Source organism: Triturus cristatus, chromosome 11, assembly GCF_964204655.1.
Source record: "Triturus cristatus chromosome 11, aTriCri1.1, whole genome shotgun sequence".
NCBI classification, from domain to species: Eukaryota; Metazoa; Chordata; class Amphibia; order Caudata; family Salamandridae; genus Triturus; species Triturus cristatus.
The window spans coordinates 932,288,888-932,303,304 of NC_140594.1; the positions used below are offsets into that span (position 1 = coordinate 932,288,888).

Genomic DNA, 14,417 nt, shown 5'->3' on the forward strand with positions numbered 1-14,417 from the left:
AGAATGTTGCTTTTCTTGATAACGTTTGCTTGTGGTTTGAGGCGTATTGTGACCTTACTCACCAAATGGCCCCTTTAAAGACCTGTATGTTGTTCACTGCTGTTGCAAGTACATAAAATTGCCAAATCAATATTATCCTCATCATCCCGAGACTTGGTTTAGATACAATATGTTTGAAAGGCCAACGAAAATAGTATTTTTTTAAACTTGGCACTACTCGATTTTCAAATATGCATCACAAATGTTGAATATTACCTGGCTCACTGTCAATCTGCGTGAGAACGTCTTCAATGGACTCCTCTTTGTCTCTTAAACTTTCCAAGTCGGGTGGTGTGTAACCATGATGGCGACACCAATACATAACATGCTTGGTTGTTAGTAGACAGACACTGTTGAATTTGGGATTCTTCTCAGCAATTTCAAGTAATATTTTTCTCACCCTCACAGCTCGTTGCCACTGCAAAAAGAAATTGTACATTGTTCATCATTTGATCTGAAACCAAACAAATGTGAAGGAGCATGACAACTGTCTGTAAATCATAAAATCATAATCTCAAGTCGGTCTGACTCGCATTACAGTTTAAACTGTCTCTCAAACTCACTACTTTACCAATGACTGCATGTGTCATCTATGAAAAAGCAGCAGAAGATGACATATTTGCATCACAGAAAAATAGGGAGGCAGCTGAGATGAGGTTCTACACACACAGCTGTCACTAATATTCATCACTATGACTGCAGGGGTGACTGGACAATGGATGTCTTTACACTCCAAGCCAAATTGGGCATGTTTCACTTCTCAGACTGCCATTCTATTTTGGTTATTGGTGTCATTTTAAAGGTACAGGTGCTCAGGAAAGGTTGTATCATCATGGACTTATCCTGACATTATGCTAGTATTTGAGATTTTTCCCACAAATCCTTAACACAATAAACCGGTTACTTGCCTTCAGTAAGGCTCTTTCTGGTGGATACTCTAATTGCAGATTCCTCACCTTGTGAATAAATCCAGGCACCAGACTGGATCCAAAGATTTTTATTAGCATTGCTCCTGCACCGTGGTAGGTGGCATTATTCTGCTCCACGGTGGCTTAATCTGGCCCTGCAAGTGGCACTTGAACGAGATATATATAATCCCTGCACATTGATGTCAGTTTCTTTCTTGACTCTGTCTGTTCTGTTGGACACAGAGCTTATTAACTGAACAGAAGTGACATTGTGCAGATCTCTAATTTGGCGTCTTTTTAGAGACTGTGAAAAGAGTCTGTGCCACAGAACAGAGCGGGGAGGGCAGTGAGGAATCTGCAGTTAGAAGGAGAATCCACCGGAGAGGTTACAGAAGATACATAACTTGATCTCCTGATGGATACTTCTAACCACACATTTCTAACCTTGTAAACAGATACTAGACCAGTACAGATACCAAAGCAGTACCTCTCAAGGTGGTGGGCCTGTGAAATGGCTCAAACCAGAAAATCCTACAGGACTGGATGAGCAAAGTGCCCTTCCCACTGGACCCGACTATCAAGGCAGAAGTGATTCATGAATGTTTGGAGTGATGCCCAAGCTGTAGCCTGACAGAAGTCCAGAACAGACACTCCGCATGCCAACCTTTGCTCTGGTCAAATGGGTCTCTGGGGGCTGCTTCTTGGTCAAAGAGTAGCAGATGTCTATATGGAGAAATGTCTACCTTGATCTAGTCCTACTGTGCACTGCCTCACCCATCTTTGTGCCAAACAAAACCAGAAAGAGCAGACAATACACTCAATTGTGTTTGGTACTATGGATGTAAAAGCTCCTTAGCGGTTCTGATTGTGGAGCTTCTCTTCCTCTTTTGTAGGGTGAGGTGGAACAAAGAATGCCGGATGGGCAATGTAATGTTCAACATGAAAGGACGCCACAACTGCAAAAACATAGTTCTAGACAGCAACACTAGTTTCTCTGGAAACAAATGTTGCTGTAAGGTGAGCGAATAAACAGAGTTTGAAGCTTAGGTTATTACTTTGAGAAGACTTGCTTGCAATGTAAGAAGGAGCAAAGGGCAGCTGTACATCGGCTCAAATGGAATACACATCAGGAAAGTGAGGACCAAATTAAGGTTCTGCTGTGGCATTACAAAAGGTTAGGGTGGAAACATGTGCATGAGACTTTCAAGGAAAGACATCACAACAGGTGATTTAACCAAGAACAGTTGGTCTGATGAATGTAAAAAGGCCAGAAGGGCCAACAAGTACCTTTGAATGTGCCCACGGCAACTCCTTGCTAGACAAAAGACAGTAGAAAAATGGAGCATCCGACAACTTTGCTTGTAATGGGTCTGTGTGGCGGGAACTGCACCAGGCCACAAACTAGTGCCAGCGTATATAGATTTCGTAAATGGATGCCTGGCAGCTAGAAGGACTTCCAGTACTTGGGTAGGAGATTGGAGGCAGTCAACTGTAACAGCCTAATCTTTATGCATAGAGGTGTAGCTTGTGCAGGACCTTGCCCTGCTGCTGTGACAGAAGATACTCTTAAACCAGCAGCCTAATAGGAGGACAGATGCTCATCGGCAGAATTTACAGGTACCACTCTCTCCGGGTCCAATCCGAAACCATTACGATGACTTGGGCACGGTCTTTTCTGATCTTATTGTAAACTCAGGGAAGAGGAAGTGAGCGGAAGGTTCTGTGCAACATTCCAAGTGGAATGCATCTCTGAGAGAGCCTTCTTGGGAACCACAACGCGCAAAAGTGTTAACGAACAAGTTACTACCTTCTGTGATACCTTTTCTAGTAGAGACTTATCTAGCTGCATATTCCTTACCTTAGTATAATCCCCAAGTGTCAGACTGGATCCGGAAACTTTTTTAGCAGTACCTCGGCACACAGGTAGGTGGCGTTATTCTGCTCCGCATCTGCCATGCTGGAATTGATATACACTGTGCCTAAAGCGACTACCCAGCCAGAAGCGCAGAGCACCAAAAGTTGCTGGTAGAGCAATTTTTAGACAAAAAAAGACTTCAAAAGGCATACCCTATATGGAGAAATCAGTTTTCGGAGCTGGAAGGATGGGAGGGACGATAAGGAATCTGCAGCTACATAGAGTCTCAACCAGATAAAGCGTTACTGAAGCTAAGTAACTTTTTCATCTGATAGAGACTTCTAGGTGCAGATTCCTTACCTTAGAATAGATACTCAAGCAAAACATTTCTGGGAGTGGGTCTGCGAACAAATTGAGAACAGGAAGCCCTGCAGGACCGAACGGGGAAAGTGGCCTTCAGGATGGACTTGACTGTCCAGGCGGTAGTGGTTGGCAAGCGTCTGCGACCGGGACTCCGCGAGTTAACGCTGGTGTCGCAGCTTTGGCTCTGGTGGAATGAGCATGCAAGCCGTCATGGGGTTGCTTCTTGGCCAGTGTTTTGCAGATTTTAATACAGAGTAGAATCCATCTTGAGAGGGTATGTTTCTGCGCAGCCCTTCCTTTCTTTGCCCAAGCAAACCCAATGACGAATTGATCGTCGACCCGGAAGTCTTTGGTACAATTAATGTGGAACAATAACACTCTTTTTGGGTCCAGGTGGTGGAGTCTCTCCTCTTCTTTGGAGAGTGAGGCTGAGCAAAGTAGGTCAGTAGTGTGATGGTCTGGCCTACATGAAAAGGTGTCACTAGTTTCGGTTGAAAAGAGGCACATGTTCTCAGAACTAGTTTATCTGGGAAAAACATTGTATAAGGAGAGTGCACAGAGATTGCCTGCAGTTCGCTAACCCTCCGGGTCAATGTAATCAACACTAGGAATACAGTTTAATGGTCAGCAGATGCAGAGGGAAATCGTGCACAGGTATGAAGGGAAAGCACATTAAAAAAAGGTAGAACAAGATTCAAGTCCCATTGGGGCATTATGAAGGCTGTCGGAGGGAACATGTGTTGTAGCCCTTTAAGAAAACGAGTCACAAAAGGGCACTCAAACAGGGAGGGTTGGCACAGCAGCGACAAGAACCTCGATAATGGCCAAAAGACACCCTTTAGCAGTGCCCAACCCAGAGCCTTGCCGGGCTAACGAGAGAACAAATAACAAAACTTCAGACAAAGGTGCTGAAAGGGAATCAACCTTTTTGGTAGCACACCAAGCCACAAAGTTGTCCCAACAGCAGGCATATACTGTCTTAGTTGAGGAACGCCTGGCTGCCAGAATGATATCACTGACTTCTGGAGAAAGGTCAAAGACTGTCAACATCCACCGCTCAATCTCCATGCATGAAGGCAGAGCGTGTGCAGGTTTGAGTGCAGGACCCTGCCCTGTTGTTGTGACAGTAGATCATCCCAAAGGGGAAACCTGATCCAAGAACAATGTGCTCAGGAGTTCAGATTACCATACTCCCAGTGCCCAATATGGAGCCACATGAACGAGTTGGGCCCTATCGTTTCTGATCTTGAGAACTGTGGGTAGGAGTAGTCTTGGCAGAAAGGTGTACAGGAGGCTTGAGGTCCACTTGAGATGAACAGCGTCTCCAAGAGAGAGTCGTCTTGAAGAACAAGTTACTTACCTTCGGTAACGATGTATCTGTAAGAAACATTAGTTAGTTAGATTCCTCACCTTAGAATATCCCCAGGCGTCAGACTGGATCCGGAAGATATTTCGTCAGCAATACCCCTTGCGCGTCGCTAGGCGTCGTCTGCGGCTCCGCGTCCGTCGTCGGCGTCGTGCGCCGGAATGACGTCGTCGGAGTACTTAGACGCCGCCCTCGCGCGCTGACGTCAGTTCTTGTACATAGCTTTCCGCGCCAGGAACGCAGAGCCATGCAAAGACCGACACTGGTGCCAAAAATAAAATCTAGGGGCCTGAAAAGGATAACCTTAACCCTAGATGTCAGTTCGCAGAACGGGGAGGATGGGTGGGTCGGTGAGGAATCTAACTAACTAATGTTTCTTACAGATACATCGTTACCGAAGGTAAGTAACTTGTTCATCTGAAAGAAACACGTTAGTTAGATTCCTCACCTTAGAATAGATACCCAAGCAATACCATCCCCGGTGGTGGGTCTGAGAACCAAGATCACACCAGAAAGTCCTGGAGTACAGAACGGCCAAAGAAGCCATCCCTCCGGACTTGGCTGTCAAGGCAATAATGCCTGGCAAACGTGTGTAGCGAAGACCACGTTGCCGCCTGACAGATGTCCTGCAAAGGGACACCCCGTCCCAAAGCAGTGGTAGCCGCCGTGGCCCGAGTAGAATGGGCGCGCAGCCCAACAGGAGGGTCCTTTTTTGCCAAGGAGTAACAAATTTTGATGCACAAAACGACCCACCGAGAGATGGTCCATTTGTGCACAGCTTTCCCCTTCTTAGCACCCACGTATCCAACGAAAAGTTGGTCGTCCACCCGGAACTGCTTTGTGCGGTCCAGATAAAAGGAGAGCGCACGTTTTGGGTCCAGACGGTGGAGCCTCTCTTCCTCTTTGGAAGGATGCGGAGGCGGAAAGAAGGTGGGCAAGGTGACAGACTGCCCAAGATGAAATGGAGTCACCACTTTCGGAAGAAAGGAGGGATGAGGCCGAAGGACAACCTTGTCCGGATGAACAGAGAGAAAAGGAGGCTTTGAAGATAAAGCCTGGAGCTCACTCACCCGTCTAGCCGAGGTGATGGCTACCAGAAAAGCAGTCTTAAGCGTCAGCAGACGAAGAGGACAATTATGAAGAGGCTCAAAGGGAGCGCTCATTAGAAATGTGAGAACAAGATTCAAGTCCCACTGAGGCATTACAAAAGGGGCAGGAGGGAACGTGTGAGTAATGCCTTTTAGAAAGCGTGTAACTACAGGGGACTTGAAAAGAGAAGGCTGATCAGGAAGCCGCAAGAAGGCAGAGATGGCAGCAAGATAACCTTTCAGGGTGCCCAGGGCAGAGCCCTGCCGGGCCAAAGAAAGAAGAAACAGTAGAACCTCAGAAAGAGGGGCGGAAAGGGGATCCACAGCCTTTGCTGTGCACCATGCCACAAATTTGTTCCACCGGCAGGCGTATACCGTCTTTGTGGAGGGACGCCTGGCTGCCAGAATGATATCACAGACTTCAGGTGGCAAGTCAAATGGCATCAACTGCCGCCGCCCAATCTCCACGCATGGAGGTGGAGGCTGGACAGGTTCGGGTGGAGGACCGTCCCCTGCTGCTGCGACAGAAGATCCTCCCGAAGGGGCAGACGTATCGGAGGAGCGGTCAACATACTGAGTAGCTCGGAATACCAGTACCTTCGTGCCCAATCCGGAGCCACCAAGATGACTTGGGCCCGGTCGTGCCTGATCTTCTTCAGCACTCTGGGCAGAAGTGGTATAGGCGGAAAGGCGTACAACAGACCGCAACTCCACTCGTGACGAAAAGTGTCGCCGAGCGAGTGCCGCCTTGGAAATTCCAACGCGCAGAACTGCTGACATTGCGCGTTCTCTTCGGTGGCGAATAGATCTAACCAAGGCTCTCCCCACTGCTGAAAGAGACCTTGCGCCACTTCGGAGTTCAGACGCCATTCGTGATCCATCATGCACCGGCGGCTGAGTTCGTCTGCTCTGGCGTTCAGAGATCCCGCCAGATGTTGAACCACCAGGGTGACGCCCTGGTGTTCCAGCCATGTCCAGAGGCGCAGGGCCTCCTGACAAAGGGTCCACGACCCCACCCCGCCCTGTTTGTTGCAATACCACATGGCGGTGGTGTTGCCCGTGAACACCTGCACGACACTTCCCCTGACAGAGGGAAGGAAGGCTTTCAGTGCAAGTCGGATCGCTCTCAACTCCAACATGTTGATGTGGAGACGAGACTCCGCCGGAGACCAGAGGCCTCTGATCTCCGCCTCTCCCATATGGCCACCCCATCCCAGGAGGGACGCATCCGTCACTACGACATGCTCCGGTTGGGGAAGGGAGAGGCTCTTGCCCTTGACCCAATCGCGGTCCGTGAGCCACCACTGCAACTGCTGTGCAGTGCCCTCCGAGATCAAGACATGGTCGGACAGGTTGCCGTGATGCTGGGCCCACTGAAACTTCAGGTCCCACTGCAGAGCCCCCTTGCGCCGCCTGGCGTGATGCACTAGGAGGATGCAGGAGGCCATCAGCCCCAGAAGCCGCAACACTAGCCTGACCGAAACCCAGGATAGAGGCCGAAAGATGGGAATCAGGGCCTGTATATCCCGGACCCGCTGTTCTGGTGGATAGACCCGGAACTGCGCCGAATCGAGAACTGCTCCGATGAAGAGGAGCTTCTGAGAGGGGCTCAGGTGTGACTTCGGCACGTTGATGGAAAACCCTAGCAAATGCAGGAGATCCGCCATAGTCTGGAGGTGGGAGACGACTGACTGGGGCGAGCCCGCCTTCAACAACCAGTCGTCGAGATAGGGGAAGACTGGAACCCCTGATCTGCGCAGATGAGCTGCGACCACCGCCATCACTTTCGTGAACACCCGAGGGGCACTGGTGAGGCCGAAGGGGAGCACGGTAAACTGAAAGTGCTCTGGGCCCACCGTGAACCGCAGGTAACGCCGGTGGGCTGGCAGGACGGGGATGTGGAAATATGCGTCCTACAAGTCCAACGCTACCATCCAGTCTCCAGGGTCTAGGGCAGCTAGAACCTGAGCCAAAGTCAACATCTTGAACCTTTCCTTCCAGAGGAAGGCATTGACGTTCCGGAGGTCCAAGATAGGGCGTAGGCCCCCTTTGCCCTTCTTGGGAACCAGAAAGTAGTGGGAATAACAACCACGACCTACTTCTGGGCTCGGAACGCGCTCGACGGCCCCCTTGGCCAAGAGGGCCGAAACTTCCTCGTGGAGAAGATTCAAATGATCCCCCGAGATACGGTGGTGCTGCGGTGGCATGGCTGGAGGGGTCGTCTCGAAGGGGAGGGAGTAGCCCCTTCGGACGATTTGCAGCACCCACCTGTCCGATGTGATGGACCGCCAGTGGAGCAGGTGATGGCGAACTCTGCCGCCCACTGGCGTGGAATGGGCCTGAAAGCTCGGACTAGGAAGGCTTTGAGGCGGATGCTGCCGGGGTGGATGTGGGCTGACCTCGTCGTCCTACAGAACCGCCTCGGCGGAAACCACGTCCGCAACCGCGCGCAGGGTGGTTCTGCAGCTGGTGGCTAGGCGTACGTGAGGAGGCACCCCTTCCTTGGCCACGAAAGGGGCGAAAAGCGGAAGTTTGCGACCGCGGGGCCGAGAGGCCCAAGGACTTGGCCGTAGCCCGGGAGTCCTTAAAGCGATTCAGCGCACTGTCCGCTTTCTCACCAAAAAGGCGAGTGCCATCAAAGGGCATGTCCATGAGAGTGCTCTGGACATCACCCGAAAAGGACGTGGACCGCAGCCAGGCGTGACGTCTAAGCGCCACCGTGGTAGAAATCGCCCTACCCAGCGAGTCCGTAGTGTCAAGCCCACAGCGGATAGCATGCCGTGCTGCATCCCTCCCATCGGCCAGAGCCTGGGTAAGTCGTGTCTGGACCTCCTCCGGACACAGGGGCAGCACGTCCTCCACCGTATCCCACAGAGAGTGGGAATAACGGTCCAAGAGACAGGCGGTGTTCAAAGACCGCAGGCCCAAACTAAGGGAGGAGAACAGCTTTTTGCCAAACTGTTCCAGTCTCTTGAAATCCCGGTCCGGCGGGGCGGTCGGGAAAGAGGATTGGGAGGTAGAGGCCTGGATAACCAGGCTCTCGGGGGTAGGGTGTTGGGACAGAAAACTGGGGTCGCCCGGAGCAGGGCGGTGGCGCCTAGCGACGTTCCTGTCCACAGGAGGAACTGTGGAGGGCTTGGACCAGGTGCCCTGCAGAACGTCAATGAGGGCCTCATTGAATTGCAGCAGAGGCTCAGTGGAGCTTGCTGCAGACTGAAGCACCTCAGTGAGGACGTTAGTCCTCACAGCCACGGCAGGTAGCTCGAGCCCAAGGGCTGCGGCCGCCTTGCGCAGCACCACAGAGAAAGCATCACCCTCCTCCGAACCCACAGTCGGAGGAGAGATGAATCCAGTGTCCGGAGAGGTATCCAGACCACTGGCCTCCCCCAGTTCATCTGCCCAGTCCTGTGACAGTTGAGCCTGAGCGGCCATAGGATCCTCGGATCCCTCCCATTCACCCCCATCATCCGATTCCTGGTATGCAGGAGGAAGGATCGGAGCCGGGCGATAGACAAAATGTGTCTCCAGCGGCGCCGAACGCGGCGTCCATCGACGCCGTATCGGCGCCGGGCCCGGAGTGCTACCGGTGTCAACGCCGGCGGAGGAGGCGTGACGAGGTCGACCGGCGTCGGCGGAAACTCGGGAACGGGTCCCTCGGGCGCTTGCGGCGTCGAGGCCGGAGCCGTCGACGGCGCCGGGGCCGGAGCCGCCGGCAGGCAAGGTTGCCCAGTCGGGTGCGCGGGGCCCGAAGGCGCGCCAGCGGGCGTCGACGGCGGAGCCAGGTTCCTCATGGCCGAGAGGAAGGCACTGACTTCCGCCGGTGTCGCGTCAGTCCCAGGGACCGGTGGGTATGGGGACTTGCGCGGCGCCTGCGGCTCCGCCGGAGCCGCGGGGGTGGAACCACCCTGACCCTCGGCCGAGTCGCGCGACCGGCGAGGGGAGTCCGAAGAGCGGTGTCGCCTCTTGGACTTCTTGGAGTGCTTCGACTTACCCGAAGACTTGGATCCCGACGACCGATGATGACGTCGGCTGCGGCTCCGCGACCGATCCTTGGACCTCCTGGGAAATGCCCTGATGTTCCAGCCATGTCCAGGGACGCAAAACCTCTCGACACAGGGTCTAACCCCCCCACTCTGCTCTACTGGTTGCAATACCACATGACTGTGGTGTTGTCCATGAACACCTGAACTACCTTGCCTTAATCGAAGGTAGAAAGGCTTTCTATGCCAGTTGTATCGCTTGCAGCTCCCACAGATTTATGTGGAGCTGAAACTCTGCTGTAGGCAAGAGTCCTCCGATCTCCACCTCTCTCAGATGGACTAGTCACTACAGTCAGCTCTGGGTGGGGACAGGAGAGGGGCCTGCGCTGACCCTATCGTGGTTCATCAGCCACCACTGCAGGTCTCTTGCAGAGCCCTCTGATATCTGGACCAGGTCGAAGAGAATCCCCTGATGCTGCATGTCCCACTGCAAAGCCCACGCATGCCAGCGGGCATGTCTTACCAGCTGGATGCAAGAGGCCATGAGGCACAGCAGCCTCAGAGTCAGTCTCACCAAAATCCATGATAGAGACTGAAGCATTGGAATCATAGCCTGAATATCCTGGACTTGCCGTTCCGGAAGATGGGCCCAAAACTTCACTGTATCCAGAACATTTCAGATGAAAGGGAGCATCTGAGAAGGAGTCAGGTGTGACTTTGGCAAGTATATAGTGAACCTCAGTGAATGTAGGAGGTCTGCTGTAGTCTGGAGGTAGGAGATCACTGTCTCAGGCCAACCCACCTTAAAAAACCAATCTGCAAGTTAGGGGAACACTGGAACCCTCCACCTCCACAGGGGTGCTGCAACCACTGCCATCACCTAGGTGAACACCAAGGGGTGCTGGTAAAGCCAAAAGGAAGTACAGCAAACTGATAATGCTGGTGGCCCACCGTGAACCGCAGGTAGCGCGTGTGGACAGGCAGGACAGGAATGTAGAAGTAGGTGTCCTGCAAGTCCAATGCTACCATCCAGTCTTCAGGGTCTAGGGCAGACATAACCTTAGTATCTTGAATTTCTCCTTCTTCAGGAGGAAAATAAGAAGGCGCAGGTCTAATATAGGGCCGAGGTATCTCTTATTCTTGGGCACCAGAAAGTAGCCGGAATAGCAACCCCAACCTACTTTTGGTGCAGGCACCCTCATGTTGGACCTATTGGCCAAAAGAGCCTGAACTTCCCGACAGAGCAGAGAGAGGTGGTCCTCTGACAGCCAGTCTGGTGATGGGGGCACGGGTGGCAGGCTTTTGCAGTCAAGCGATGGAGTAACCCCTCTGACCAATCAGTAGTACCCACTTGTCTGATTTTATGGACTGCCAGCGGGGCAGGTGATGACGGGACCTGCCACCAACTGGGTGCATGTGATGATATGAGGGCAAACTAAAGTGGTTTTGAGGCTGTGGCCAGGGAGGGGAGTTAAGTCTGAATGGGTGGACCTTTGACTGTGTGTCACATGAGGCTTGTGGGTTCCACATCTGTGGCCACAAAATGGCTGGGGAGTCTGTTGGTCTTGGTGGCTGGGCACAAATGGGCGGGGTTGCTAGATGCTACCTTAGCCAAGGAAGATGAGAAAGGCAGAATGGGGTTGACGTGGACCATAGAGAGGTTCAAGGACCTGGAGGTGGTTTGTCTGCCCTTAAAGCGTTACAACGCTGAATCTGCCTTATCTCCCAAGAGACGGGTACTATCGACGGGCATGTCCATAGGGGATGCCTGGAAATCTCCCAAAAAGCCTGTGGATCTCGGCCAGGCATTGTATCCGAGTGCCACAGACGACACAATCACTCTGCCTAGTAAGTCGTCGGATCCAGTCTAACGAATGGTGAACTTTGCTGTGTCCCTGCCATCTGCAATAGGCTGTGACAGTATGGCTTAGGCCTTCTACGCGATCGTGGGCAGCACTTGTGCAACCAAATCCCAAACTGTGTGGGAGTATAGGCCCAAAAGGCAAGCAGTGTTCACCGACCGCAGTGCTATGATGGCTGAAGATAATATCCTCTTGCCAAAGGTATCAAGCCTCTTGCATTCCCTATTCAGTGGTGTGGTAGGGAACGTGCCAGGACTTTGGAAGAGGAGGCCTGGACAACAAGACTTTCTGGGATGGGGTGCTGGGTGAGGAAAGCTGAATCCCCAGGAGCAGGGCGATGGGGCGGACAATTGTCCTGTGCACAGGAGCCCATGTTCAGGGTGTGGCCCATTCTCCAACTAGGACATCTGTGAGGGCTTCATTAAAAGGGAGAACAGGTTCTGTGAGGGAGACTACTGGCTTAAGCACCTCTGTCAAGACCACAGCCGTTCTCCTCCCCATAATGGCACCCCGTGTCTGCTGGACCCTGGAGAGTCCGTGAAGTGCAGTTTAGATGCACAGAAGGACAGTTCTCGCCAAAAGAAGGAAACCGTTGTAACCACTATGCTAGGCAAATAGTAGTCCAGAGACGACTGGACTTCTGCTGACCCTGAGAGGACTTCTTTAGCATCCTGTATTCCTTTGCATCAGGACCACTCTATAGTAGTCAATGGCATAGGGCCACTAACGCTGGAACTGGACTGGAGACTGCTTGTCTTGAGAAGGTAACTGTTTCAATGGACCTTGCTTGCCTCTGAATGGCTCCACAAACTGCACACCAACCTGTAAAAGATTTTTCTGGAAAAAGTGTGTGTCCAATTCATTGAATGTACCAATGCTTGTTTTCAGTTAGGTGAAAAGTCTTGATTTATTGTTTCTTGTAAAATCGAAAACAATATCTCTGGAACACTTTTAATTTTGGGGTCTATAAATTCATTAAAATATACTCTATTTTGATAATTTGGTGTTGGATAGCTTGAGTTTCTTTCTTCTGCCATTGTTTTGGAGCTGTTTATATGCTTTACACTTTTTCCTTTGTATAAGCCTGACTGCTATGAGCCACAGCTTCTTACGGTTGACCAAAGGTTTAACAAACAAAACCTGACTGGTCCTAAAGGGTTGTAGTATATTGCACGGTGAGGTCACTCAGCCACACCATATTCTATAGCTCATTTCCTCTGAATCCCACAATGTGATTCTAAACCAGTGAGATATTCGGCTGACTCAGCCAGTTCCAGAGGCAAAGGTCCTCCTGGCACAGGTCCCACAACCTTACTCCGCCCTGCTTGTTGAGTACCACATGACTATTGTGTTGTCTGTGAGAAACTGGATCAGCCTCCCTTTGATGGATGGTAGGAAGGCCTTCAATAGCAAGCCAATGGCCTGCAACTCCAACAAACTGATGTGGATGCAGGTTTTTGCTGATGACCAGAGTCCTCTGATATCCACCTCTCCCATATGACCTCCCCAACCCAACAGCAACGTGTCAGTCACCACCATTACTTCTGGGTGGTGTAGGGAAAAGGGTCTGCCACCAGTCCAATTGAAGTCAAGCAGCACCACTGCATGTCTTTTGCAGTCTCCTCCAAAATCTGGATAGACAGGTTCACTATGTGATGAACCCACTGAGACTTCATATCCCACTGCAGAGTCTGCACAGGCCATCTGGCACAGTCCACTAGCAAAATGTAGGAGGCCAATAAGTCTCAAAGCCATTCTAATTGAGACCCAGGACTGAGATTTAAACATCAGAATCATAGCCCGAATGTCCTGAACTCACTGACCCGGAAGTAAAACCTTTCTTACCTTAGGTAACCATGTATCTGTAAGAGACATAGGTTAGGTATAGATTACTTACCTTAGAATTACTGGATCCAGAGATTTTTTATTAGCAGAACCCCTGTGCATCGGTTGGTGGCATTGGTTGACTATGCGTCTGTCCTCAGCATTGTGATCACCGGGATGACGTCGCGGTGCCTACTTAGACACCACCCCTGCGCGCTGATGTTAGTTCTGACACGACTTTCCACACCAGAAGCACACAGCCATGAAAGACACTGACCACTGGTGCGCCAAAACTAGGGCCCTGTAAGGGAGTCCCTATTCCCACAAATCAGAGCGGGGAGAATGGGTGGGGCGGTAAGGAATCTATAACTAACCTATGTCTCTTACAGATACATTGTTATCAAAGGTAAGTAACTTTTACATGTGAAAAAAACAGGTAGTTATAGATTCCTTACCTAAGAACAGGTACCCCAGCAATACCAACCCTGGAGGAGGGTCTGCGAACCAAGTTCTCACCAGAAAGTCCTGGAGGACAGAACGGGCAAAATAGCTGTCCCACCGGACTTGACTGTCCAGGCAGTAATGTCTGGTGAAGGTGTGCATAGATGCCCATGTTGTCGCCTGGTACATGTCAATGAGTGGGATTTCGCCTGGCAATGCAGTAGTAGTTGCTGCCGTAGCCCTAGTGGAATGAGCACACGGCCCGACTGGAGGATCCTTTTTCGCTAAATCGTAAAAAATATTTATAGAAAAACAACTCATCAGGAGATGCTACACTTATGGACAGTCCGGCCCATCTTGGAACCCACATAGCCAAAGAAGAGTTGATCATCCACCAGGAAATCTTTAGTGCGGAAGAGATAGAAGGACAGAGCAAGTTTTGGGTCCAGACGGTGGAGTCTCTTCTCCTCCTTGGAAGGGGGCGGAGGTGGAAAAAAGGTAGACAGAGTAATAGCTTGTCCTATGTGAAAAGGTGTAACTACTTTAGGAAGGAACAAGGGTCTCGTCCAGAGCACCACTTTGTCCGGATGCACAGAGAAGAAAGGGGGCTTAGAAGAAAGAGCTTGAAGCTTACTCACTCTGCGAGCCGAGGTGATGGCAACAAGAAAAGCAGTTATCAGAGTGAGGAGCC

The 14,417-nt window shown here is 51.3% G+C and overlaps 1 protein-coding gene across 4 annotated transcripts in view; it reads right to left on the reverse strand.

Moving 5' to 3' along the window:
• Nucleotides 1-14,417, reverse strand: part of YEATS2 (YEATS domain containing 2) — a 1,415,500-nt gene that overhangs the window by 165,126 nt on the left and 1,235,957 nt on the right. For all 4 annotated transcript variants that reach the window (XM_085634927.1, XM_085634925.1, XM_085634929.1 and 1 more), the window contains one exon: nt 256-457. In XM_085634927.1, coding sequence (XP_085491053.1) covers nt 256-457 — 202 coding nt within the window. The remainder of the gene's footprint in view (nt 1-255; nt 458-14,417) is intronic.